The sequence below is a fragment of the Alligator sinensis genome, unplaced genomic scaffold, assembly GCF_000455745.1.
Source record: "Alligator sinensis unplaced genomic scaffold, ASM45574v1 scaffold642_1, whole genome shotgun sequence".
Classification (NCBI taxonomy): Eukaryota; Metazoa; Chordata; order Crocodylia; family Alligatoridae; genus Alligator; species Alligator sinensis.
The window spans coordinates 670,258-697,055 of NW_005842289.1; the positions used below are offsets into that span (position 1 = coordinate 670,258).

The 26,798-nt window shown below is 46.9% G+C and overlaps 1 protein-coding gene across 6 annotated transcripts in view; it reads right to left on the bottom strand.

Moving 5' to 3' along the window:
* PLEKHG4 (pleckstrin homology and RhoGEF domain containing G4) overlaps positions 1-26,798 on the bottom strand; it is a 195,833-nt gene that overhangs the window by 110,094 nt on the left and 58,941 nt on the right. For 5 of the 6 annotated variants that reach the window (XM_025209442.1, XM_025209440.1, XM_025209439.1 and 2 more), the window contains exons 3-7: positions 24,215-26,468; positions 14,270-14,473; positions 11,841-11,964; positions 10,150-10,243; positions 2,066-2,152 (exon numbers count right to left, since the gene is read on the bottom strand). In XM_025209442.1, coding sequence (XP_025065227.1) covers positions 2,066-2,152; positions 10,150-10,243; positions 11,841-11,964; positions 14,270-14,473; positions 24,215-26,468 — 2,763 coding nt within the window. The remainder of the gene's footprint in view (positions 1-2,065; positions 2,153-10,149; positions 10,244-11,840; positions 11,965-14,269; positions 14,474-24,214; positions 26,469-26,798) is intronic. The other variant, XM_025209441.1, reaches the window with a different exon arrangement.

The window sequence follows — 26,798 nt, forward strand, 5'->3', positions numbered from 1 at the left end:
GAAAAGGTAAATGCAATATTCAATCTTGGAATATTTCATTAACTACCTGTTCTATAGTTGAATGTGCAAGCAGTAAGAAATTGCAAGATTAGTTCTTGCAATTTCCAGTGTTAGTGGAAAAGTCATTTGAGACAGAAGTCTGAAAGCAGTCAGGAATTCTTCAGCACCAGTGTCATTTTTGCAGAGATGGAACAACTCTCTGCCTTATGAGGTCATTCACTGTGATGAGATTCATGCATTTTTTTTAGGTTTGGGGGACTGTAAAACTGCACTTACTTTCCCCAAATAATACCACTAGCTATGTCCTAACAGAGCAGCTGTACCCTGCTCCATCCTCAGCACCTTCTATATAGCTCAGGAGCTATTTGCCTGTGGCCACATCCACGCGAGCAGGGGTGTACCCTGCAGCAGCGCAAATAGTAGCGGCACAAATTTGTGCCACTGCTATGTGCTGCAGTGCATGCCCCTGCCCGCATGCCTTGCAGCAGGACACATTGTCCAGCTGCTCCATGTGCTGCGCAGGGGTGGCACTGGCTGGGGCACAGAGTGACTCAGCAGGGGCTACCCATCCCCTACACTGAGGCACCCTGTGCCCAGGCCAGGGTGCCTTGATATGGGAAAGTAGGCAGCCCTCAAGCCCCCACACTGACGCACGTGGAGACAAGAGCAGCCAGCCCAAGGCTGCTTGCTCCCCTGTCTCGAGGCACACTGCGCTCCAGCCAGCCAGGGAACGGTTGGCTGGGGCTCAGGGTGCCTCAGCACGGGGACTCCACGGGATCGAACACAATGGGGCTCCATCCCTGTCTGGAGCCTCTAGGCACAATCACAGTTCAATTCTAATTCTGGATACTGACTTGACCATTTCAGCTCTCATTGAATTCACAGTGCAGTTGAATGATCAGACTCAAAAGTGGTTGAGAAATGCATGAGTTAAGGTTTCAACAGCAATGTAACCCAGCCATACTGCACCTCTTGCAAGTTTGAGGATTTGCATTTTGCAACAATTAGTACATGTTAAGACACCTGTCTTATGCGTCCCTCCCTTGGAAGCTCTCATTTGAAGTCCTTACTCTAGCCAAACTCTCAGGAAAGCCTGTGGGTTGTCTGGATCCCTGTAAGGTTCCAATGATCATGGAAGGAGACTGCAGGCATGTCTACATTTGCAGTTAATGTGCATGAATAAAAACTCTAGAGCTTATTGTTGCACTCCTGCATTTGTGCAGGGGGCTAAACAAAATGACCCTTGAGGTATCCCTTCCAACCCTAGGATCTATGATTCTACTGCAAGGTGACATTGGCAAAGGAGGTGCCTCCTGAAGACAGTCCAAAGCAAAAGGCAGCTGATTGCTGGCTGGGAAAACAGCATCCCCACAGACCCTAAAGCCAACTGAGATAGTTATCTGCCAGGACTTCCAAGCCATGCAGCTAAGGATCTCCTCACAGCTGGGGCATTTTGAATGGATGAGGACAGTGAAGAAGACCCTACTCCTTGAAACTCTATTACAGACTATTCCCATTGAAAAGGGTGCAGCCTCAGTCCTCTTTCCTCATTTTCTACATAAAGCCTGTTGTTGCCAAGGAAGGAGGACTCATTGGGACCTGCAAAAGATCAGGCAGTGTTTCGTATTTTTACTGAGTAGAACACAGCTTTGGCACATTAGAAATTCAGCCTGAATAAGAACTCCAGGATTTAGACCCTTGTTAATGACAGGGCTTAGAAAGCACTTAGATCAGTGTGCACTGTGCAGGACTCCTCCCCCTGTCCATCCTCCTGGTGTTTCACAGTGATAGTGCTGATATTGTGACATGCACATGGGGTATATGTGTAAGTGATGTGCTTGGCAATAAAGAAACGCTGTTCCTGAGATATGTTTGATTCGCATACATTGAACAGCCCCATAAATATCACACCTGAAAGAGAGACCACACCCAATAAATAAAGAGAAGGGATAGGAAGATTTCAAGTGAGAATAAACTTCCATAAGTGCACAGAGTACTCATTGTTCAGAGAGCTAACAAGGTATCAGGCGCTCTCTGGCAATTCCTGAATGAATGGTTCCATTACCTGGGCAGCTGTTGGCTTCTCCATCCGAAAAGTGAGATCTCTTTCAACAAGCAGCAGAACTCCATGAATACAATGAGGGACCATGTCCTGCAACAGAGAACAGAGCACAAATCCCTTACCGGCCAAGTTCATTGCTTAGGAAAATGGAGCATTTTATGGAAGTACAAGAATCTGCAGTGTTCATCAAAGACATTTGTGAGTTGGAGGGCACAATCACCACATGACGGGCAGGCAATTGCATACAGAAGTCATAATATGCCCTAAAACTAACTTGATTTCACTTAGTTATGCAGTTACTTCAGGAAGCACAGTGCTGAGTTGAAGCTGAGTTATCTAACTGCACTAAGAAAGCCACCTTTCATGCACAGGGTGAGTTTTAAAATGCCAGAGGAAAAATGCAAGGCAATTATTACTTAGGGTAATATCTTTTATTGGACCAACTGTGTAGTTGTGATAGAATTAGACAAACTTTTGAATGTAAGACATTCTTCAGTTCACCCTAAGAAACCCTTGGCTCTTGCATAATTTCTGGACCATCACAGCTACAATGTTACTTGTGCCATTCAAAATGCCTCTGGCACCCGTACTGGGGGTTACCTATCCCTCTAGGACCCTTAGGCAGCCTCCCTTTCAATACAATAAATGCACCAAGGCATGGTGGGCAAGAAGGAGAGGGTGCCCTAGAGACAAAGCAGGGCACAGATTACAGGGCCACTGGGGATATCCATTACACCAGAATACCAGAAACAAAATTACAGGCAACAAATCCTTTCTATATCACTTGAGTTTCACCAAAGTCATTATCAATGCATTTGAAAATGCATTTTGATAAGAGGACACTGTGACCGTGCTCTCCTATTGCTGCTTAAGGACATGACCTCCAAGATCATCAGCAGCAAAGGTAAATGCACAAAGCAAAACATTGGAGGGGACAAGGCAACCGTGTGAGGGGTAAATGCACAAGGCAACCATAGGAGGGGGAAATGACCTCTAGGCTAAGCAAGGATCTGAAGCTTTCTTTCTGTACTCTTGTGTTTCCATGCCATAGAGTGAGTGTGATCAGTGCTAACCCAGGAATACCTAGCTGTAAGAACACAGATGTCACTGGGAAAAGTGGAACTGAGGCAAGAGTAGCTGCCCTAGTGGTCTGGCGTTTTAGAGGTAGCTTCCCTTACTGACGCATGGACTAGCTTTGCTAAGTCTGAAAACTTGGAAGCCAGTACATGTCTGAATCTGAAATATTTTCCTCCAAGTCAATCATTCTCATTTGATCACTAATATGAGCAAAAGGTCAGAATACATCTAAATTAGGCAGATACTAGAGATTATCCTGTAGGAATTGGGGGCTGAGAAAAATCAAGTGAGAGAGAGAGAGAGACACACACACACACACACACACACAGAGTGTGCGCAATCACAGTTGTAAAGTTGACCCTGAAGTGGCCTGTTATGTCTGTTGGAAAGTGTTGGTAGCAGGAGACTAATTACTGTTTCCAGTTTGTGACACTACACATTTCTATGTAATTAGGTCCCTCCTGCCACATCCCTTTTCTTTTTACCTGACTGAAGAGCTAGATGCAAGAATCATGACACCACAATCATTTCTGAGAACAGTCAGTGATTGTATACCAATGGAATTATAACTACAGCAAGTCAGAAAATGATCTTTCCCATGGATGTTTTTAATTTTTTGTTGAAAAAGCAAACGTGGAAGATATCTGCATTGATAAAGTGTTTGGTTTTCCAAAAAAGAAAAGAATACTTCCAAGGAAACTAGATATGTTCTGCAAAATCTTTTTAATCCAATGTCCAGGTCTCAGTTGAATACAACAATAAGTTAACTGCATTTTTGTCCAGGACTGATCCTGACTGACAGGGTGAGTTAGGCAGAAGGAAGGACTACCTTGTCAGAGGTCTGAAAAAGGGCAGAATCACAAAAGATAGGTGTGAAAATATTGAGAGTACATACCCGGAGAAGATCCCTGGCCAGAGGAGCCCATACAGCCACAGCAGCACAGCCACGCTATGGAGGGACCTCCCAGTTCATCCCGGCATAGCCTTATCAGTTCGCAGGGTGAATTGGATTGGGCTAATTAAGCCACCAGAGATTATTTCCGGCTCCAGGTGCCAGGACAAAGAGGAAAGGTAGAGGAAAGAGACGGGGCAGGCAGAGAGGGTAGATGCCCTCTGCTGCCCAGGACTGAAGTCCCCAGGAATGGGGCAATAGACCTACAAGGTCTTCAGAGGTCGGAGGAGCTCAGAGAAAAAAAAAAGAAAGCAGTTCCCCATTAGCTGGTCACCATGGGTGGTCCAGTGAGTGGCGGGGCACTAATTACTGAGGGGAAAAAACAAAACACTTGATCACGGCTTCAGTGATCAAGTGCCCAAACGTTGAAGACAAGAAGGAGAGAGGCAGCACCAGAGACTCCTGCAGCGAGAGGAAGGTTGCTGAGCGGACGCCAGGGTTTCGTTTTTTTCTTTTCCTTTGCAAAGAGGTTTTTTTTTGCACCTGGTCTGGCACTTGCTAGTCAGCTCTGGGTCAGGGAGTCATCACCCCTCCCCAATTAATCAAGTCATCAAAGTTGTGGGAGGCGACATAACTGAGAGGAAAACCAATCCAATTGTACTGACTGGCATCGACCTTGTGGAAAAGAAAAACCAGTAAATGTCAACGGGATGCAAAGGCCCACATCCGTACACAGTGATATCTCGACAGTAGGAGACAGGCTCAGGCCTCAGTAGCAGGGGGCATGCTGATTTTATGAATAAAAGCTCATAAAGTCCCCAGGTAAACCTGATGCTCTTAAAAGGTATATATTTCTTCATACTAAAACACAAGCTTCAGAAAGCCACTATCCAGTTTCCTGGCTGAACTGGCTAACAAAAATCATGACAACCAAGAAATCTTAAATAAGGGACAAGGGGAGACAAAAAGTGCAACCCATGGCAGCCCTCAGCTCCCATATGAAGGTAGCAGGTCCCATAATGCTCAACACCTACCTGAAACAAATACCATATTTTTCAGCATATAAACTGTGCTTTTCCTGAAAAAAGCAGTCTATAATTAAAACATGTTCTATACATGGTAGCTACGAAAAAAAACCCTTGTAATAGATTTTGATTGACTTTTATTTGAAAACTTTTCCCCACAAGTTTATCCAATTTGAGGGAGTGGATGGTACACCGGAAAATACAGTATTATTCACAAAGGTAAAATAATGCTTTTATTTTGAAACTTCTAGTTTTTGATGTGGAACCCTGGTCTGATTGTATTTGAGAATACTGTAGTAAGCTGCACCTTGTGTCCATTTTCTCTCTCCCACGAAGGGCACGGCCTGTATAAGACGTTGTCTGCTGTTTCTTTTCCACTCAGAAACTTTTGCCTCCTCACCTCTATTCTCATGCTGACACACCAGCCCAGCAGGACTATGAGTTTGTCTTGGCAAGTCACAATCTAACCAGATTCTTTCCCTGTAAAAACAGGCAGAGAACCCCGCAGGTATTTGCTCACTACCGCACTCCAAAATGAATGTCCCACTGTACACTGGCCCAGCCCAGCTACTCAATGACCAAAATGCTTATCTGGTACCAGTGCAAAGAAATCATGGAAGACACCTGGTCTCCCACCACTCACTGATAAAGAAAGCTGTTTGGCCCAGCTGTTCAGCAACCATAACAGTACACAACTTGTATTGAAAAGAGGGAATTCAGGTAGTCAAGGAAGCACAAGGATCAACATGGTAGGCACAACAGCTAGAACAGGTACTCAAAAGGGGTATGAGGTGGCACACAGGTCGGTGCTTTGACTTCCCTAGTTGCATGCACTCCAAACAGTATATTCAATGAGCTGTCTGCTCCTTGAGTAAATATTGTTGAGAAAAGACATGAACGGGCTTGTCTGGTCAGTTGGGGACACACTAAAATGGCAAGATTTGTTCTTCTCTAGCAACAGGGTAAAGTGTAATCTTTCAAAATATACTAATGGAAATATGTGATTCTCTTATGGAAATAGGATTCTCATATAAAAAAGTAAGCTGCTGGAAGTTACTGTATTACTGATAGTTCATTATTCTTTATCTACAAAAACATCAGCATTACAATGAAGTGTCTTCTCCTTGATCACAAATTCCTTATCCTCCTGTTCTGCCCCTTTACACATGTGTCATTAGAAACACTAAGGAATGCGGGAAGTTTGACTGAAAAAGACCCAGGCTCAGAGGCTGGATGTATACAGAACTCAGTTTTTATTTCTCAATAGATTGAGAATTATGTGACTTGGGAAATTCAATTTGTATTGTGTCTGAGGAATCACTTCCTATATTTCTCTCAGCTCAGCCTAACTGGAAGGGAACACAAGTAATCATTTCAACATGGGACACGCAGATGCTCATTTCAATTATTCCTTGAATGACTCTGGTCTTTTATTCTTTTATCTGCATTATCAACACCAGCAGATATTCCATGAAATAGGGTGAACAGGCAGGGGAAAGGTGGATGGTGGTTTTCCTCTGGCCAGAACCCCCCTCTCTGCCTACCCCACAAATGCATAATAATCCATAATATGAAAAGCAGTGAGATTTGAATACCAAAATAGAGTCTTGGGTTAGTCATGCAGTGGACGAATGCAAAAAACCAAAACATCCCCTAAGTCTTCCTGAGCATTTACTATGGTGGTTGACATCAAGGCAGCTCCAGCAGCTGCCAGCATCTATAGTCCAATAAAAGTAAGCTGTTCAAAGCAGGACTAGAAAACTGGGTGTTCTCACTAATCACCGCTACAGCCGGTGGAACTGAACCAGTGCTGTCAAGAGTGGGAAAGCTGTCCCCACGCTAACTAACACAAGGATTGCTATAGTCTTTGCTACAAAAAAGAACCCTACCTGCCTGTGACCAAATGTCAAGAAGCTTCTACCCTAATTGCCACACACACAAGCAAACTTATTCCTTGTCCCTGAGCACACCCGCTCTACACAAAGCGGGTGCTTCTATTACAGGAGCAGCTCTGTTCCTTTTTGCCCCATGCCCCCTCATCAACTCCTAGGGCTGGCTAGGGTGGATAGTGAGACAACACCCAGCAGCAGTAGCTCCTCACTACCCCACAACTGAGGGTTGGAGAAGGGACCAACAGCAAGGGCTTCTCTGAGGGGAAAGAGATCGACATCTTGCACCAGGTCCCCAGCTGGCTCTGAGATGGAGCTGAGCTCCAGCCCACAGTGCCCAGAGGGGAAACGGAGACAGAAGCCAACTGAGGGTGCCAAGGGAGGATGATGTCCCTCAGTACAAGTCTGTCCTTCCTGAGGCAGGGAACCAATCAAAGGGACATTTCTCAACAGATTGACAGGTTTTCCTTACAAATGTATATATCTTACAGATATAGAAAACCTACAGTCTCTAGGAAAGCTGGTGAGATTGGCAGGACTGAAAATCACACACAGAAATAACAGTTGGGGTTAAGTTGCTGTTCCTGTTAGTGGGTGGTTCACACTCATGGTCCAGGATGTAGGGCATTACTGATCGACTTCCATGAAGCCTATCATTTGAAGCACACACAAGTAATGTACTATGCACATGATCCCTCCAGCACTCTAAAGCCCCACTGATCTGGGACCAAAGAGAGACACTGTAAAATGAAAGGCACATTTGCCATAACTTAATCCCAGCTCTCTGATTTGGTAATGCAAAACACAAGCAACAGGCATGAGATGGCTCTCACCAAGGAGCACAGGTTTCACTAAAATCTGCTCCCATAATAATTCTAGGTCTCTGACTGAATGAATACCAAGAGGTCAAGTGGGAGTATAAAGACACCTGCTTAAGAATAATTAGCTGCAGTTACAGCTCATTATCTTACTTGGATTTCCAACAGTAGGGGACGAAAAATAAATTGTGATCAGCATCAACACAATATACTTGGTTCCCAGTTGACTGACAGAAAAGCCTTTGACCTGCAGCAATCTAGAGTTACAGCATGTCTGGTTCCAATCATTCACCCTAAAGCCAGATCATTCACCTCCACAGGCTCCTCCCAATGGTGCTGACCTGCACTTTTCCACCAGCCATACCCCAAGTAGCCAACAAAGCACAGGTCTCTCTCCTTCATTTCTGTTTCTTCCTGGTAGAAGACATTCCACTGGGTATTTTACACAGCTGTTGAAAACACAGTTCTCCTTGCCAACAAGGACACTTGCTAGAAGCATGGCTGAGGTCTCTGAGCAGAGTTCCACAGACTGTACTTATGGATTTGTAGGCAGGGCTGCCACCCGTTGGGGATATGAATGCAGCCTGTTCAGTTCTTTTTTCCCCAAATGTAGGCCTCTAGCTCTGCCTTCTGACATGGATGTATAGAGAGGGAGTCCTCTAGAGACTGAACAACGAGGAGTGACTTGGTTCTCAACCAAAGGCGGAAGGAGAAAATATTATTTGGGGAGCTGAGTAAAAAACATAAAAAATACTGCTAAACAGACACACAGACACAGACAACGCCCAGCAGGTAAGTCTGTGAAGCGGAAGGAGTGTGTGGGGAGGCAGATCGAGGACCCCACGGTGAAGGAGGGAGTGGGGCAGGGGCTAGGGCGAATGGAGCCCCAAGGCCAGTGTGGGTCATCCAGGGGTGCGGACGGGAGGGGTTCCCTCTGCTGCGTGCACCCCAGGGGAGGTATGGGGGGGGGGCATGTAACCCCCAGATTTGTGCATGGGGTATCACAGAGGCAGGCTGCAGCTGCAGGCTGGGCTCTGTGCCTCGCTGCAATTGCCCTGGGAGCCGCACGTCACGCCATGTGCCTCCCACTGCTGGGCAGGCAGGAGACACAGTGTAGGCACAGCCAGAACACAGAAGGTACATGGCGTTGCACTCGGCTCCCAGGCAATGGCAGCAGGACACCACAGGTGGAGAAAGGCCAGGGCTAATGGGGCTTAGCCCTGCCCCCCCCAGCCCTGCCCCCAATGAGGAGCAGTGGTGGCAGGGCAGAGGGCCTCACAGCAGCCTGGGTGTGGGCTCCAAGCTACTGCAGCCAGGGTGGGGGGGTGCACATGGACACAGACGGGCAGCTGGAACCTGTAGCAGCTTGGCTGCGTGTGGAGCACTGCCCAGCACAGCAGGTAAGTCTGTTGTGGGGAAAGGGCGTGGGGGGCCCAGATTGAGGGCACCACGGTGAGGGAGGGAGTGGGGCAGGGGCTGGGGTGAATGGGGCCCCAGGGCCAGGGCGGGTCATGGGATACTCAAAGCCCAGAAGGCTTGTCCAGGAGTGCAGGGGGCACTCACCGCTGCACGCACCCTGGCAGAGGCCCAGGGGGAACGTGGCCCCTGGATCTGTGCACAGGGCGGAGGTAGGCTGTTGCTGCAGGCTGGGCTCTGCACCCTGCTGCTGATGCTGCCCAGTAAGGACACGATGCCATGTAGCTCCCTCCCACATGAGCTCAGCCACCCCCACCCCCCAACAATGTTTTCTCCTTCTGCCTATGCAGGGTGCAGAACCTAGCCCGCAGCAGCAACCCACGTCTGCAGCACTGTGCACAAATTTATGGAGCACATGCCCCCTGTGCCTCCTCAAAGGGTGTGCAGTGGCAGAAGTCCCCCCTGCCACAATCCCTGGATGAGCCACATGCAACTCCGACCGTCCCACGAACTGTCCCAGCTCCAGGGCCCCATTTGCCCCAGCTCCTGCCCCTGCCCCGCTCCCTCCTTCACTATGGGTGCCTTGATCTGCCCCCCCATGCCCCTTCCCCTTTACAGATTTACCTGCTGGGTACTGTGCTCCTGGCCGCCTCTGCAGGCTGCGGCTGCATATTTGTCTGTGTGTCCCCTGCCCTGCAGCCGCCTGGAGCCCACAGCCCGGTTGCCCTGTGATCCTCTGTACTGTCACCACTGCCCTGAATTCAGGGGCGCTAAGCCCCGTGAGCCCTGGCCTTCCACTGCCTATGCTCTCAACAGCAGCCTAAACCCAGACGGCGGGTGTGGCTTTCAGTGCAGCTAGAGGCCAGAAAACTATATCCAGTTCAAGACAGCCTAGGGCCAAATGGTCTACCCACATTTCACTGTAATGCTGCTTCTACTGGAAACACCATGTAATAAGCTGTGGACTCACCTGCAGTATGTTGAAAGCCTTAAAAAGGGCAGGAACAGGTGAACAACGACGAGCATCAACCAGTATGGTCAGACCCAAAGCTTGGCACCCTGGTCTGTAAGGAAAAGAGCAGAACCAGATACTTTGTCATTACCAAAGTAAAGCACTATCCACTAAAGCAGACAAAACTGAGCTGTATAGTAGTGTACTGTACATATATTATTCTATAAAGGGGAAGCAAGTAACTGTTCTCTTATACCTACACTACACCATTTTGCAGACAGAACTCTTGTTGTTCCAGAAAAATTGAGCATGCCCAAAACCAAAGCTTTTATGAAGTAGAGCAACTTGATCGCTTCAAGTCAAAGTAAGGATTCGGCTGCCTCCAGAATCTGGCTCAGAGCTGCCAGAGGCAGCATGGATGTAGGTATGCACAAGTGGCTTGGTGACACCAGCTGATGTCTACCATCAGGACTTCTGTTGGCAAAACCAAGAAAGGACAGCCAAGGCCACATCCTCAATACTTTTTCTCTGAACATCCTTTCTTTGATCTTTGTTCTCTTATTATTTGCTGCTAAGTAAGCTCATGCTTCCCTACCCTTACTGCAATGTTCACTGTGTTGCCCCACTCTAAAGCAGCAAATCCCTCATGCTACACAGACTATCACATGAATGCTGATTCCCTCTCCTAGTGCTACCTAGGATGGCAGAAAGTGAGGGGAGAAGCCACAGTGAAAGCCAAACAGTGGAAGAGAGAGGCAACTTCACATATACTAAGACAGGTCTGTGTGACCTTAGCAGCAGTCTTCTGTATCTGCATGGAGTATGGGTTATCAGAAAGGCTGCCTCTCAGAAGCATCTCATAGAGCTACTGCATAACTGTCTCCTTGCAGGGCTATCTCAGTATGCCCCCCATCACAGTTCGTAAGCCCCCTTTGTGAGCTAGTAAGGCATACTGTGTAATGGTCTAGGTTTATGGCCATAGGTTCCAACTCCACAGGCACTCTGGGGTTCAAACACCTACTGAAAAAAATTACTGGGTGCTCAGCACCCACAAGCTACAGCCGTGGCTACTTGCAGATGTTAAACAAAACAAAACTGTGCTTTACTAGAAGAAGCAGTGCATTATTTCAACCCAGCTCTGCAGTATCTGTAAAGATTGGGCACTTCAACAGGGCTTTTTTGTGTTTTTAGCTAAAACTGATTCAATCAGCTATTAGATAAAAGTGCCAAAAAGCCCCACTAAAGCAGCCAATCTTTACAGATGCTGCAGAGCTGGGTTGAAGTAATGTGTTGCTTCTTCCGGGCATGCATGGGGCTAGGCACAGGAATACACTGAGTTTAAATTAAAGCACCGTTTTCATTTTGTTTGTTTTTTACGTGTGCAAGCACCCACCAGCAAAAACCAAAGTTGGCACCTATGTTTATGGCAACACCTGAAAATGTCCAGTAATACAGACATTATTCTCCTGCTTAGCATGCCCACGTGGCACTCTGCAGATCCAAAGTGCTTAGTGAGCACTGGCTAATTCACCCTTGCAGCAAATCTTTAGTGATTTGGTTCTAAGACTATTCTGAGCCATCACCTCAGTCTGTCAAACAAGTTCATTACCATTCAGCCTCCCAGGTCTCACACTTCAGGCAGGTCCAAGGAAAGATTGGAGCTATTCACCCTGCCCAACCACCTGACCTGGCCCAACAGTTCCACCAACCTTGGGATGCTGTGTAAGTACAGGAGGAGGCGTACCAGCTCACTGGTGTTGCAGTGAGGGTTTAACCAAATCGTGTTTCTCATTGTGATGATGGCCACAGCGTGTCCACTTTTGTCTCTAGTGCCTAAAAACAAAAGATTATTTTAATGTACACACTAGCTAGAGCTTCTGAGCATCACTCAAAAAAACCACCCCCAAGGCAGCCCATCCCAGCCACAGCCCTCCATGGGTTTCCCTAGCAAATAATGGCATTGCTGTTGGGCTGCGCAGGAACATCCCAGTGCCCACCCCTCCAGAGTAGAGCATGACACCTTTGTGACACTCCCAAGGCCCAGCACTGGGAGACACAAGCCAGACACCTAAGCCCTACCCTCCTAGAAGCCACAGTGCTGCTACTGGCCACTACTGATATCTTTCATACCAAATTCATTCTTAAAAGCAAGACATGGGGCCCACATTCAGTTGAACACAAAGCATTAAAGTTCAGGTTAGAACTCTTAAAGCCCAAGCAGGATAAGCTGATTGCTGTCAGCTGGAAGGAATTCAAGCAGGTTTTCAGAACAGTGCTGCCTAACCAAATGCAGCTCTAGTGCTCTAGGCTGAAGGAAGAAAGCTGGTGTAGCAGCACACAAAGCAGGCAGCTCCTGTTCAAGGACATAGCCCTAGAATGGAAATCCTCAGCTTTTGCTTCAGGACTGCACAAGATGAAAGCCCCCAAAATATCATATTTAACTCAGCCTCAGGCAGGCCGTGAACAAGGAGGCCTAGCTTACTGCTGGCCTTGCAGAAGATTCCATGCCCATCTGTGGAGAACACAGAGAGTTTAAGATGTAGATGGCACAGTATTCACAATGTACCAGATCACTGCCCTTAGAATAACCTGAACTCCCCAGAAGCAACCTGTCTGGGACAGATGAAACCCCTTCGCTTTAGCCAGACAGTTCTGATGCAGGCAACCAGGAAATCAATGCTGAAAAGCAGCCATCACCCTTGCTCCCAAGACAGAGATTCCAATGGTGCAAGATAGAAGATGGATTTTAACAGGTTGTCCCAGCTGTGATTTATTTATTCAAGGAGCTCTTTCAGCCAAATTATATTGCTAGTGTTACACTTTAATAATCCTTCTTAGCCTCTGAATTACGGAACACTGAGAAAAATTATATGAAGGACCCCAAATGGACACTGCTTGAACATCATCCAATCTGAAAGGCAGGTGCAAGGGCAATTTAACAAAGCATTTGGAAGTTTCCACTCAGAGATCCATACTTAGACTCTTCCATTCAACAACCTAGAGCAGGATCCAGACACAAAGCAGAAGGAAGCAATCACCTCTGTTAAATCACATGGTCTCACTATTCTCCAATGATCACTTACCTGTATACACAGGGAAACACGTATAATGCATTGCAAGAAATTCATTAGCAGTGATGCCATTTCCAGTTATAACAATGGTATGAAATGATTAAAAAAAACAAATCACAAGAAGTCTAACAGGAGCAGACCCCTAATGAAAAATAAAGTGAAACATTCCTATCTCCTACTTATTCTACTGCTGCCCAACAAAGTAACTGTAACTGTCCTGTGCTACTCAGCTGCTCTCTCCCTGAAAAGAATATAAATGCCATAAAGCAGAAAAGAACATGAATGCCTGTTATTTACCCTTTCCAGTGGAACTGTGGAGGTTCCTAGCATCTCATTGGGCATGTGTGCATGTATAGGTCTCCTAGCTCACACTCCATCTAATATTATGCTGAGCACTTTCAATTCCTGGGGCTGGTTTGGGTGATTTTAATCCATTCAATATCACTTTTCCAAGGAAAGCTACCTCTCCCTTAGACTGAGATTCCCTTCAGAGCTGCAGAAATGGCATCCCCACCAAATAGCAACCTCCATCACAAGTTATTTTTCTGTATTGTCAGCAGTTCCCAAATTATGGTCCATGGAGCACCAGAGGTCCATGAGGCCTTGGTAAGTGGTCTGCAGCTGGTCTGTAGGTTATACTATGCGCCATGCACTTTTACAGCAGTTTCAATTAGATGTTTGATGGTAAAGATACACAATGATTCTTGAGAAATTTGCAGGTTGGCAATGATCTGGTGGTCCAAAAATGTCTGGGACCACTGACTTAAGCACATCTTAAATGTGTCAGAGATCTTCTCAGCCAGCTCCTTTGTTGGGAGCAAGTCACCTAGACTGTCTGAGAATGCAAGTCCCCATTTCCTGCCAATCCTCTCTTCATCCAGAGTGCATTGAGAGTCAGCCAGAAATTTAAGATCGTTTTCAGAAAAGCTTCTAATGCAAAGCCTACATCACATGCAACCCCACAATCCCAATGTAACTGGTAAGGTACACATCTACTATCAGGAAACCTGAGAACTGCTGCCCTGTAGTAAAACCCTTTCTTCCACACACCTGGCTCAGCTACTCACCAGGCAGGCAGGCAACTCCACTCATGAGGACTTCCAGGTTCACATCCCTTGCTATAGTGGGTACACTTTGAGGACTTCTCGGTGACGTAAAAGATGTGGAATCTTGGCAAGCAACAGCTGTTGAGTTTTCCTCCCGGGCACAAGCTCTATCCACTGGCACCTCTGTGCATATTCCTTCTTTTACCTTTTCCACCCCTTCCATTCCTGTAAGATAAGAACAACCCCCATGGGGTCAGCACACAGGAGCTAAAGCACATTCCCACTCAAAGGTGTCAGTTCATAAACTCCAGATTGAGTAAGCTGCCAAAGATAACAGTCATGAAGCCTACTCTGTAGCTCCTTAGTAGGAGTCAGGAAACTGCTCTGCAGGGTGGTTAAATCATGCTTTTCTAGTTCTTATTAAAAATAAACCTCCTTAGAAATCAATTCACATCTCTAACCACAAGAACTAGTATTACTTATTTAAACCATTTAAATGAAATATAAAATATTTGAGCAATGCGTGATAACTACCAAAGTTTTAAGGCCAAACCTCTGTACTTGGGGACATTGTTATCTCAGCTGCTGGGGATACAGTTTGTTGAAATGATAACCCAGCTTTTTGATAGCTAAAGCCCCACCTGAAGATACAGAGAATATTTTTACTTCAGTTTAGTTGAGTTTAATAAATAATTTGTTCAAAACTGTCAAACTGATAGGGGTTAAAAGACTAAAACACTTGTTTTCCCTTGACAATGTTTTAACGAAATACAGGTGTAAAAGGCTGAGATCTATTAGTTCTAAAATCTACAAACAACCAGTTTTATTCACTAATTACAGAAAATACTTCCGGTGTTTAATAAATTGGTTAGTTTAAAATGCAAAAAGTACTTTTATCCTTTTCCTCTTATATATCCTTTTCCTCTTATGTGTCCTTTTCCTCTTGGTTTTTTTTATTTTACAAATAAAAAAGCAATTTTAAAATGCTAGCTTTCTACATTTTTAATTAAATTCAAATTCCATGCAAAACCTACTTAATGCAAATCATAAGAAAAAATAATCTAGGAAATAGATGTCATTCAACATTTTCCAGTACAATAAAGTGTAAAATTTAAGAGTTGGGACAAAACTATGCTAAGTTGTATCATTTAAAAAAAAAAGAAGTATATGGTCTACCCTCTTTGTTAGCAAATAAGTAGTACTAGATTTAATCTAAACTCTACACGTAAGTGCAAATCAGCAGCATTTTAACAATTACCATTAATGCTGAGAATCAATCTTCCTTCAGAAAAATAACTAAAGAGTATAAATATAAAACAAGATTATAATTGATCATTAAACTCAAGATTTCTGCTTGCTGATTTAAATGATCAACTTCAATCCCTCCTGCTGCTGCATCACAAGGGCTGTAAATAAACAGAATCTACTGACAGACAGACAAAGTGGAGATATTTAGGGTATAACTAAAATGCTACCTAAGGCCACTCCCAGGCCTGACTTTAGCTTAAACCCACTAACCAGCTATATTAGAAACTCTCTGGAAGCACCCAGCTTACCTCTGAAAGCTCTGCTAAGCTCTGCAGCATCTAAGATCAAGTTTTCCCCTAGCCCACTTCCTTCTCCCAGCACATTCACAATTCACCCAAGCACTGCATAGCATAACACAAGAAGTCCATCACTGGCTTTTTTTACATCCCATTTCCCATCTCTGTTCCACCAGGAACCTCAGCTGGCGGCTCTTCCACAGAGACATCACCACAGGTGTGTAGCTGGTGTGGTTTACAAATGTCCCCAGCACCTGCCCCTTATGCGAGCAGTAGGAGGCTCTGGTGCACACCTACCTGCAGGGCACCAGGCTGCAAACCCTTCACTGCCTCTTCCAGAACCTCCTGCTGAGGTTCTGGCTGCACTACTCCCTGCACCTTTTAATTTACACACTCCCCATCTGTGGCCCCAACAAGCCCCAGGACTTCCTAGTCAACCTCCTCCTGGCCCTAGCCAAGCTTGCAGCCTATCTGAGCAGAAAGAAGACTCTAGCTAGGAGGACCCCTGGGGACTGCAGGGCTGCTTTACTGGCTCTCGTCTGTTCACAGCTCTGGGGGAAGTTTCATCAGGCATTGTCCAATGGCTCCTTGGACTCATTTTAAGGCCAACAAGCACTGTCCGGCATATTCTGCTCGATGTCCCCCCTTGATGCACTCATTATAAATCTATGATTCTCACTCCTGACCCCATTTTTCTATTGTCCCAATAATCAGTGATATGCCCTTATTGGCCCCCATCACTAAAAGGGGCTTATAGCTCTACTTGGTGGGCTTTGGACCGCCATCCTGAATGGCGTATCAAAAGGCCTGTCTCTGTTGCCCAAAATTAGAGCTAGGCACGGAAGGAAAGACAAAGCAGGGGGAGGGGGATTCCTAGAAAGGATCCACCTGAGTGTCTAGTCCCTGTTCTTCTAGGAATCAGTCTGTCACTGCTTGTCTCTCCTGTGCTTCACACATGCTGACAAAGCAGTGTGATGTAGACTGAGAAAGTGCTGTATGTGGCGTGGGAGAATTGGGGGAAAACTTTCTACTTGTGCCAAGAGAGGTGTAGATTTACACTTAGTTAGACAGCCTTTTAGCTCTCTCCCCACAAAGCTGTGCCTGGGCTGGGTTCAGTGTGAACTCAAGAATTGGAGGATGTTTGCAGGTTGAAACTCAACCCATGCATCAATACAGCAGAAAAGTGAACAGCTGCTTCTGCCAACAGAACAACAGGCCCTGCAGCAACGAAATCAGGTGTAGAAAGCATTTCCAGTCCCAATTACTATGAATCTTATTAGCCAGCAGCTCTTCCAGTTCACAGGTGGATATCAAGGTAAGTGGGCTGCCTTCAGCACCTTAAACCCTGCACTCCAGCATAATGGACCATCACTGGGTCACAGTTCCAACGGGATTAGCCAGAAATGGACAGGCATAAATCCAAATGCTTCTACTCTCACAAAAAGGCTACACTGCCTGCTTTCCTTGGTTACCGTGAAACAAATAAGCAAGCCAGAAAAATCAATATTTTGGGCTACTCAGCCCAGCCCTGAGTGAAGGCTAATAATCCACAGAGCCACCTCATCCCATGGGGTGGACCAGGAGGCACCTGTCCAGGGCAGTTGGAACTGCTCTCTTCTTTCTAGAGCTCATGGAGTCTGCCCATGGAACAAGGTAGGACAAATTCTCTCCAGAGCCCAAACAGAGGCTTAAATGGTAGTAGCCCTTGCACCCTGGGCAGCAAAGGTGTCCATCATAGGGTATGCACTCTGGGGCACTGGAATGAAAGGAGGCTCAAGGCTCCAGCCATGTAGAGTGGGTGGAGGGAAGGGGAAGAGGCTGGGGAGGACACTGCTGTATGGGGGGTGTCATTGCTAGCAGCCAGGTTAACACTCCCCTCGCCCCACAGCCACTGCAGTTATATGGCAAGCATCTGTGCAATTTGGTGGCAGCAGCAGGTCCAGCGAGGGGCTAACTTAACTGTTGACCAGGACACATCCCTTCACACCAGCAACATCTCCCAAAAGAGGGAGGGTGAGGCTGACAAGGGGACTCCCTCTGCTCTGACTCTGCTCTAGGCAGCCAGAGCCTTGAGCCGCCTTTCTCCATTCCAGCAGTCCTCTTTGTGGAGCACTAAGGGTCATGCCCTGGTTGCCCGCTTTCAGCTACATTACACAGATCCTATACAGATTTTGCAAGGGGGGGCAGGAAGGGAACTCCTAACACTTTCTCCTCACAGCCCAAACATGTTTGAGCTAAAATAAGCAATCTTCAGGGAGGAAACTTTGGGAGTCAGTCCCAGGCACTCCACAGAGAGCTAAACAGCAGCTCTGAACCTGACAGGCACTGGGCAGTTTTATGGCTGTTAAAGCAGCAGAGATCCCTGACTGACTCAGGCCCTGTACAACTGCATAATTTGCAAATGCCAGCCCTGGTCAGAACTTTGCCCAGTCCTGATCCAGGACCAAGTTTTCAGATTTGGAATGAAAGTTCTGTTTTAGGAAAACCAGTCCAAAATTTGGGACAGACCCAGAAAACCAGGGATAGTTGCTCATATTAGTCTGAACCCAGAAGAATCTGGTACAAGGTTTGCCTGCAGGGGTGAGCAAAAGGAGAAAAAGGCCAGGAGCTTGCTTTTTACTATCTTCTGGCTTCCTGGCCAATGTTCCATTTATCACATGATGAACAGGTTGGTCACAAAATAAAATGGAATTATGCCACACATTCAACCAATTTATCAATGTCATGCCCCCCTTCCACCCTCCCCACCCCAAAGCTTAAACTCACGTATGGGTCAGCTTTGCATGGGGCTGCACAGGGCATTAATTTAAACTTGCAGGCAGGGGAAGGCCATCAGCTCGTGCTGTCTGGTATCAGTGCACATGGAGCCCAGGATTGCAGTCCCAGGCTCTATGCTCACTGGAAAATTGAAAGGGCACTGCAGAATATGTAGCATTGGGACCAGTCCCCAAAGCCAGTCTCTGTGCTAGCAGTCGCGCAATTGGGATATGACAAATTTGATTCCTGATCTTAGATTTTCTTATCCCTGATGATGACAGAAGTGTCACCACACTCATGTCAGAGACATAAGGACTAGAAAGCCAGCAATAGGTAGGAGTGGTGATGCATAGGGGGTACATGGGGGTGCACTCCCTGTCAGCCAGCATTCCCAGGCAGGGGGGGCAGGCAAGAGTGCTGGTGCCCCCTGAGAGCGCTGGCCAGGGAGTGGGGGGACCAGGAGAAGTGGTCCATCCCCCCCACCTCGGCTGATCGCGCTCATCAGGAAGTGTCAGCAGCGCGCTTGCAGATCAGCAGGATCGGCCGCAGGGGGACCCCCTCCCCCAGTCTGCGGGATCAGCTGCAGGGGGACCCCCCTGGTTGCTGACTATCCACTGCGGGGGCAAGTGCCCCCCCGACTCAGGAGGCACCAGTCACCCATGACAGGTAGAATGGTCAATGTCAATAAGACCCTGGGTACCCGAAGGACGGCTATGAGGGCATTCATACATGATGTGGTCAGCCATCTGAGTTTGAGCACCACAGCTGCAACCAACATCATTAGAGAGGCCCCAAGAGTGCATGCTCAGCTTAAACTGTCCAATGCCCATTCTAAGATGGTTAGAAGCAGTCCAGGCCCTGCAAGGCAACTCCCAGCACAAGGGGCAGAAGCCGGTGTTGGGGATGAAGTTCTTTAGCTGCAGTTCTTGTGCAGCATTTTGCCTGCTCCACTGGTAGAAGTTCCATGCTATGGGTGACATGCCATCTCCAGATTCAATGAGTTTATTGGCTTGAGTGGAGAATGGGTTCCAAGATTTCAGGCTATAGTTGCTTTTTTGGCTTGCGGCTAGGCTGGGTCCACACAGCTGGATCACACCCACAGACCAGATCTGGCAGGCAGACCAACCTGGCACTGCTCATCTGACCCGTGTGGCGAAAAGGTAAGGCATTATTAATCTAGTTCAATGTAATATGACCCCCATACACATGCTTCTCATTGGGGTCTTGCTACCCAAACCATGGATGGTGACCAACAGTTATTCCAGTACCTCCGCAGCCAAAGGCCCCTTTTACTCTCTCTCATTCTAACAAAGCTATGCAAAGTGGAGTCCCTGAAATTGCTATTGGCAAACTGTTTATGACAATCACCAACCAGTCACAGGACACTGAGAACATTTTAAGAGGTGAGAAGAGCAATCCTATTGGCACAAACAGATGTTCAGACCCCCACTCTAACTCACAGTGTTTTACATAAACCTTTATGTAAACAGTGCGTTACCCTAACCCCCCAACCCAACAGACATTCACATGTTGGATCTGGGGGGACTGAGCCTTCCTGCATTTGCCCTCCTAGCCAACAGGCAGGGGTGCTCCTGCAGCCTCTGAGACCCTCTCCCCAGCCCTGCGCCGCCCTCAGATTCAAGGCTGTCAGCTGGGAGGGCGGGAGAGGCGGAAGCGAGAAGCACAGAGCCCAGCCAGCAACTCTGTACTTCTCACTTCCCCCTGTCTGCTTTGCTTGGCCTGAGCTGGAGGTGGGGGGTGGAACAGAGCCCTCACCTCACGAGCCCAGCCCAGCTCCCCCAGTACCCCAGCCGGAGTAGCTGCAGGGGGGTGGGGGCTGTGAGGCAGGGGCGAGGCTGGGTGGCATCAAGCCAGCCCTACCCACAACGGGCAAAAAATTAACCCTGGGGAACACAAGTTCCCTAAGGCACTCTAAAGCCTTCAACTAATACCTCATTTAAGGAGGATTAATTTTTCACACAATTGGCCATTTTAAAAGTGCTCCGCAACTATGCATGTGTCATGGCATGGCTGTAGAGAACTTTCAGGGGGTCTATTGCATGAAAAACGTAACAGGGATTTGTTCAGCTCTAGACAGCGTGAAACCAAAAGTTAATGTGGGAATGAAATCCCTTGTTCTCTCAAGAGTTTGCCTTTAGTTTTACTCGGTATTACTGTTTCAAGACGAGACATACAGCTGAACCACCAAGAAGAGGAAGATGGGGAAGTAAAGCGAACAGGAGGGTTCGTGTAGAGAGGAGACAACATAATCCATCCTCAAAGTCTATTACACTCTCTTAACATGGTATGTTTGGTTTGGGGTTTTTTTTAAGAGTCCAAGGTCCTGGAGTCATGTATTTTTTAAATAAAAAGGAGCTTTGCCGGTCATCCTTGGCAGCAGTTCATTCAAGAATACACAGCAATGTCGTACATTGTACATGGGATGTAGGACAGCCAAAATTTCACACTTTTATTTTCTAATATACTGAACTGAAATCAGTTAATTTTAGACTGCTGGAATGGGAACAGAGAGACACAGGTGAAGAGACCTAGAAGATGTTTAAGAGGGGTGCAGCAAAGTCTCACATCTCTTCCAGATTTTCTGATGCCCAGTCCTGTGCCTTTCAGCTCTGGGTCAAGTGCAGCCTCAAATAGCAAAGACTGAAAGTTGCTACCACCCAATGTAGCTCACATAGAAAAGCTCATGTAGCTTTGTAGCTCATGTAGAAAAGTGTCCACCTCATTCCAGAGGCACAGAAGTCTACATCATACTTGTTACAGGCTGGCACCTACCACTAAAAAACCACAGAGTGAATGGGCTCAGAGAATAAATTACTAGTATGGGTGTCTCTGGTCAGAATTGATGCACACCAACACAGTGGTAATATCTGGGGAAATTCCCCTTTACTGAAAACTACCGATGAGAAAGGGAACTTTATTTTTTCAAAGCTGCTGGTGTGCCAATTTTCCAAACACAAAATCTCAATCTCTTCTTTGTTTATGACAGTTGAGGAACCCAGTTATCGTAGTGCATTTTGACTTAGAAGGTTTAACTCTGCTGTACCTATGTACAGAGGTGACCTATTTCTCCACCTCACATTGGCCAAGACTGTAGCTTAATTACAGAAACATAATGAAATCCTACTTTTATTGAAGTGTGTAGACATGCTGCAACATAGCTTGCTAATAATCATGCTTGCAAACAGGTCTCCTGGCTCACTTGTGGAAAATGCAGCAAAGAAACTAAGGAGTGTGTATATACAATACAGTCACAATACAGGAGCTCTCCTGTACTTCATGAGACCCCCAATCAATCATTTTCTCTAGATTTGTATCTGTGCAAGGTCAACGTATTCTCTAGCTGATGCAATCCCTTAGATTTGACTCCGTGAGCTTTTCAAGTGTCCTTTTATTCTACTATCCCAACCCCAGATGTGGGCTCATTCATTTGGAGCTGTCTAACTAGAATGGCATGTGCCCACAGTTTTTCCACAGGATTTCATCTGAATGTCTAGATTTGCAGTTCTGCTGCTTCCTAAAGCCATGCTGCTGGCTCTGTCCCGTCTGAACATAGGCTGTGTGCCTGTAACCTGCGGCTGGAGACTCAAATTATATTTGCATAAATGGTTCTCAGGAGAAAGAGGATGGTTTCTTTAATGCAGGAGCCTGGGAGTCAGACACTCTGGAGCCTAACTGCAGGACTGCCAGGGATGCACTGTGTGACATGAGTTCAGCCTCCTCTACCTTTCTCAAGCTTCATTTTCCCTAGTGAAAAAATGAGACTAACAAATGCACTGAAGCTCAACATCCTGTGCTCTAATCATAGGACAGCTGGCAGATAGGCATTTTGGGTTTGTCCTCAGCTCTACAATTTCCTCCCTTCACTGATTCACCAAAGCCCAAATTTGTTGATCTTTAAATCATGTTACAAAGCCTGTCTGTCTTTCTATGGCCTGTGCTGCTGATGTTCCTACCCCAAGCAGCCTCCCAAATAACCCAGCCATCGATATTAAAAGGACATTAAATTATATGTTATAGTTACACATTCCTATAGAGTGTATTTATAATGTGCACACTATCAGAGGAGTAAGAGGTTACAGCAATTCACTGGTAAAATGGAATTATAAAAAATCTGCTCCAAAGGAGCTTAAAAATCTGTAGTGTTGAGCCGGACAAAATATCTATGCTCAGTTCACTTGAGAACAGTATGGTAACTCCAAGACCAAATGATTCTAGATGACAAAAATGTCTCTCCCATCACAGGGATATAGTTTGTAGCCGTGTTGGTCTAAGGATGTAGGCAGACAAGATTCTTTGGGTGAATCTGATATCTTTTATTAGACCAACTCAGATAGTTGGAAAAATGCTTCTTAGCAAGCTTTTGGGTATAAATACCATTTGTCAAGCTGAGGAAGCATCTGCAGTTAGTGTGTGCTCTTCCTGGATGGAATGAATTCCTGGCTTCTTGACTATTCATTCCATCCAGGAAGAGCCAACACCAACTGCAGATGCCTCCTCAGCCTGATGAAGAGCATTTATACCTGAAAGCTTGCTGAGAAGAGTTTTTCCAACTATCCAAGTTGGTCTAAGAAAAGATATCAGATTTATCCGAAGAACGTTGCCTCTCATCACACACATTCATACCATTGAGGAGAATGTATACAGAATCCTTTCATATCTATTGCTTGGTCTAATGGTATAGAAATATGTAGCGTGAGTTACAAAAAATAGCTAAATTTGCCATTTCCACCTCGCATCCCCCCCGCCCCACAAGAGGATAGCTATTTTTCAGAGTGAGTTTTTGCAAGAGTGTGTGTTTACATCAGGGTGGGCAAAATACGGCCTGCAGGCCAGATCCAGCTTACCAGTCGATTGGATCCGGCTTGTGGCTGCCCCCGCAGCGCTCCACATGGGGCCAAGCCCCACCTACTCCCACCAACAGCCTAAGCCTGCACGCAGTACTTCCTGGTGGGGCAGGTCTTAATGCAGCTGCAGCCGCTCAGGGACAGCTCAGCTTCCCCCACCTCCAGTAGCTCCTCCTCCTGCCCCTGCTGCACCATGATGGGCAGCATGTAGCGCATGGAAGCAGCAGCCATGGGGACGCACACTGGGTAACCACACCCAGCCAGGCAGGGGGAAAGCTGCAGTCAGGCGGCTGCTGCCCTAGCACGTGGGCTCCAGCTCCCGGCCACTTTTCATCCACTCTGCCCACCCAATGTGATGAGCAGCCGGTTCTGCAGGCAGGGGGGTGCCAGGAACAGACTGCAGTTCTGTCCCAGGCCCTGCATTGTCACCACCCTGTGATCCCACCCCATGATCCCACCCATGCCTGCCCATCCCATACCCCACCCACCCATGGCCCCATCCCATCTACCCAGCTGCTCTGCCTGTGCAGGTCCCAGGCTGGTCTCCATAGAGCCCTGGGGATTGCCAGGCAGCGACAGCACTTAGCCAGGCTGGGCCCTGGGGCAGGGCCACTTTAGGGGAGTTTTGGTGAGCTGTTGTAGGCGGAGGAAGGAGGGGAGAGGGTGCTGACATGGCCCACAATAGCTCATTAAAACACCCTAAGTGACTCTCCGGCCTAAATTTATTGCCCACCCCTGGTCTACATACCCATACACATGTGCCCCTTCCCCCCACCCACACACAAAGCATCAGTACTTACTTTTAAGAGATGAAGCTTCAGAAGGTGATTCTGGCTTGGATTTCGGAGCGTTGAGGTTTGTGCTACCACTCTTTTCAATCAACTCTATTTGCTTATTAGTATCCTCATCAGAAAAAGCTGAAGGGGGTGATGAGGCCTCCACACCCTCTGCATCGCAATTCAGCCCATCTACAGTTACTAAAACCGCAGATTCCCGCCCAGGCTTTGGAGCGCTCCTTCTGTACAACTCCGCATTGTTCTCCTCATTTCCTTGCAAATCCTTCCCTGCCACAGGACCCAGGTCAACCTCTTCCCTGGTGGGTTGCAAAAGCCCAAAGTTCACTTCATTATTATGAGCCTGAGTTTCCATACAGCACTGTGCTTCCTCGCCTCTATCTCCATTCACTTGCATTTCAATTTGGTTGGAGCCCTCAGCTTGTGAACCAGTATCCAAAGGGCCACTCTTGTTACCTGGCTGCTCCCCTGGCTGATTGCTCTCCACTGGTCCAGTGGTTTGTAGTGGTTTGGCTTCTTCAGCCTTCTTTTGCGTGCAGCCCCTGACCTCCTGTCCCTTGTCCTGTGACAAATGTCCCTCCATCTCCTCTTTGACAGCAGAGGAGGATTTATGGCTGTTCTGCCTCTCATTCCCAGGGCATGTTTGTTCAGGCTCTCTGCAGACTCTCTCAGTGCTACAGCTTAACTCTCTTAACAGGTCCGCCTGTCGTTGGTTCAACTCTTCAGGCTGACTTAATGGAGGACTCATTTCTGCCTGCTGATCACTGCAGTGACTGTGTTCAATTTTACCTGACATTTTCTCTAGTGAATGGGAGCAGCCCTCTGCCATCTCAGAGGATACTGATGTATGTGTGGATGGTGTGGCTGCCTGGGCTGGTGCTGGGGGGAGAACAGCACTTCCATGGCGGGTCTGGCAGTTGTTCTCAGAGCCCCCCTCACGCCTGCGCCGTGGTCCGGAAGGTTCTCTGACCGATAGCGCAGACACCCCCCGTGCGGAGGTCTCACTGTGCCCAGAGTCTCTTGAATGCACTGGCTCCTCCTTAGGTGTAACATCCTCTGCAAGTGCTCCTGGGCTCTGCTCTGAAGCTTCCTTACCAGTGTGTGCACCTGAGGGAGCATTTTCAATTTCTGCTTTCCCAGGACTCTCTACGAACGGTGTTTTGCACTCAGCACTGTCTCCAGCACAAGCATCACTGTAACTGCACATTGCGTACCTCCAGTCTATTGAGTGCTCGCTTTGTGCCTCTTGCCTGGATGGGCCCTCTGCATTGCTGTCTGGATATGCATCCATGTGACAGCTGGAATCTGAATTCCCCACGTGGCCAGGAATGCTGGATTCCGGCTGATTTTTTCGAAACATTTCCCTGTGTCCCATCATTTTGTTGTTTTCTAAATGAATTACGTTTTCTAGCACCTCTGAGTAAGAAGTCCTCAATGCGTCTGTTTGATTGTGCTCATTTTGCATAAGTGCTGAATGAACCAAATTCTTTGAGCATGCACTACTGTCTCGAATCACAATATGCCTCTGTTTGTCCTTAGATACATTCACTCTTGTTCTGGGTTGGGTCCTATTATTTAAGGCAACTGACTGAGTTAAGGACCCCGTCTGTGGCCCAAACCTTGGCAACAAAACATCTGTAAGCTCTACATACTCCCCTTCTGGGTCACTTTCGGAGTTCTCCCGAGGCACAGAAGTTGCACTATTACCATTGAAAATGGGGCTGTCCAATTGCTGGGCTCCCCTGCTAACAACCAAACTGCCCTGTGTCGCTTTTTGCTCCTGAAAATCTTGAGGTCCTGGAGTTGGTGAGTTGCATGTGGGATGCTCCACTGGAAAGCACAAAATTGAAGATTCTTCCATGAGAGTAGTGATGTTATTTTCAATTAGCTTAGGTTTATCAATAAATTCAGGATTAACAATTTTATCCCATGGAACCCGAAATATTTTATCATCAGTGGCTAGTAAACAATTTTCCAGTGCTGTACCCATTCGTTCTCCATTGATGGAATCCAGCCATTCCAGAGTGAAAATAGAAGTATAGGAGACTTCTGGGACCACAACTTCCTCTACATTATGTTTGTCCCTTGCCAAACATTTCAGTACTATTCGTGGAGACTTCTTCAGGTAGGGCACCACCTGCAGATAGAAGTCACCAGGCTTTAGGGCTCGCCAGTCAATGGAAGCCAGCTGGACTACAATCTTCTCATGGACACACAGAGGCCAGCCTTCATGGCGAAACAGCAAGCCATAGTACTGAACCTACGGAGAGAAGAAAGGATATTTCTGGCATTGGTAATGGCAAATGTCTCTATGTCACAATACCACTGTAGCAATAATACAGTTATGGTCAACAGATTTCCTAGTAATACTTGGAACTTCATAATTTCACAGGTAGGTAGATCAGTATTCTCTTCAGCTTAAAAGGAAAAACAAAAATATTCTGAACTTCACTAACAGCCAACACAATACAAGTCTAAGGTGGAATTTAGCAACCAAGTTCCAAGGAACGATTCAATCTGGACTTTTGCCACCAGCCACAAATCTCAATTAGATGCCCCTATTTTGGACTGCAAAGATCCTTAAGCATCC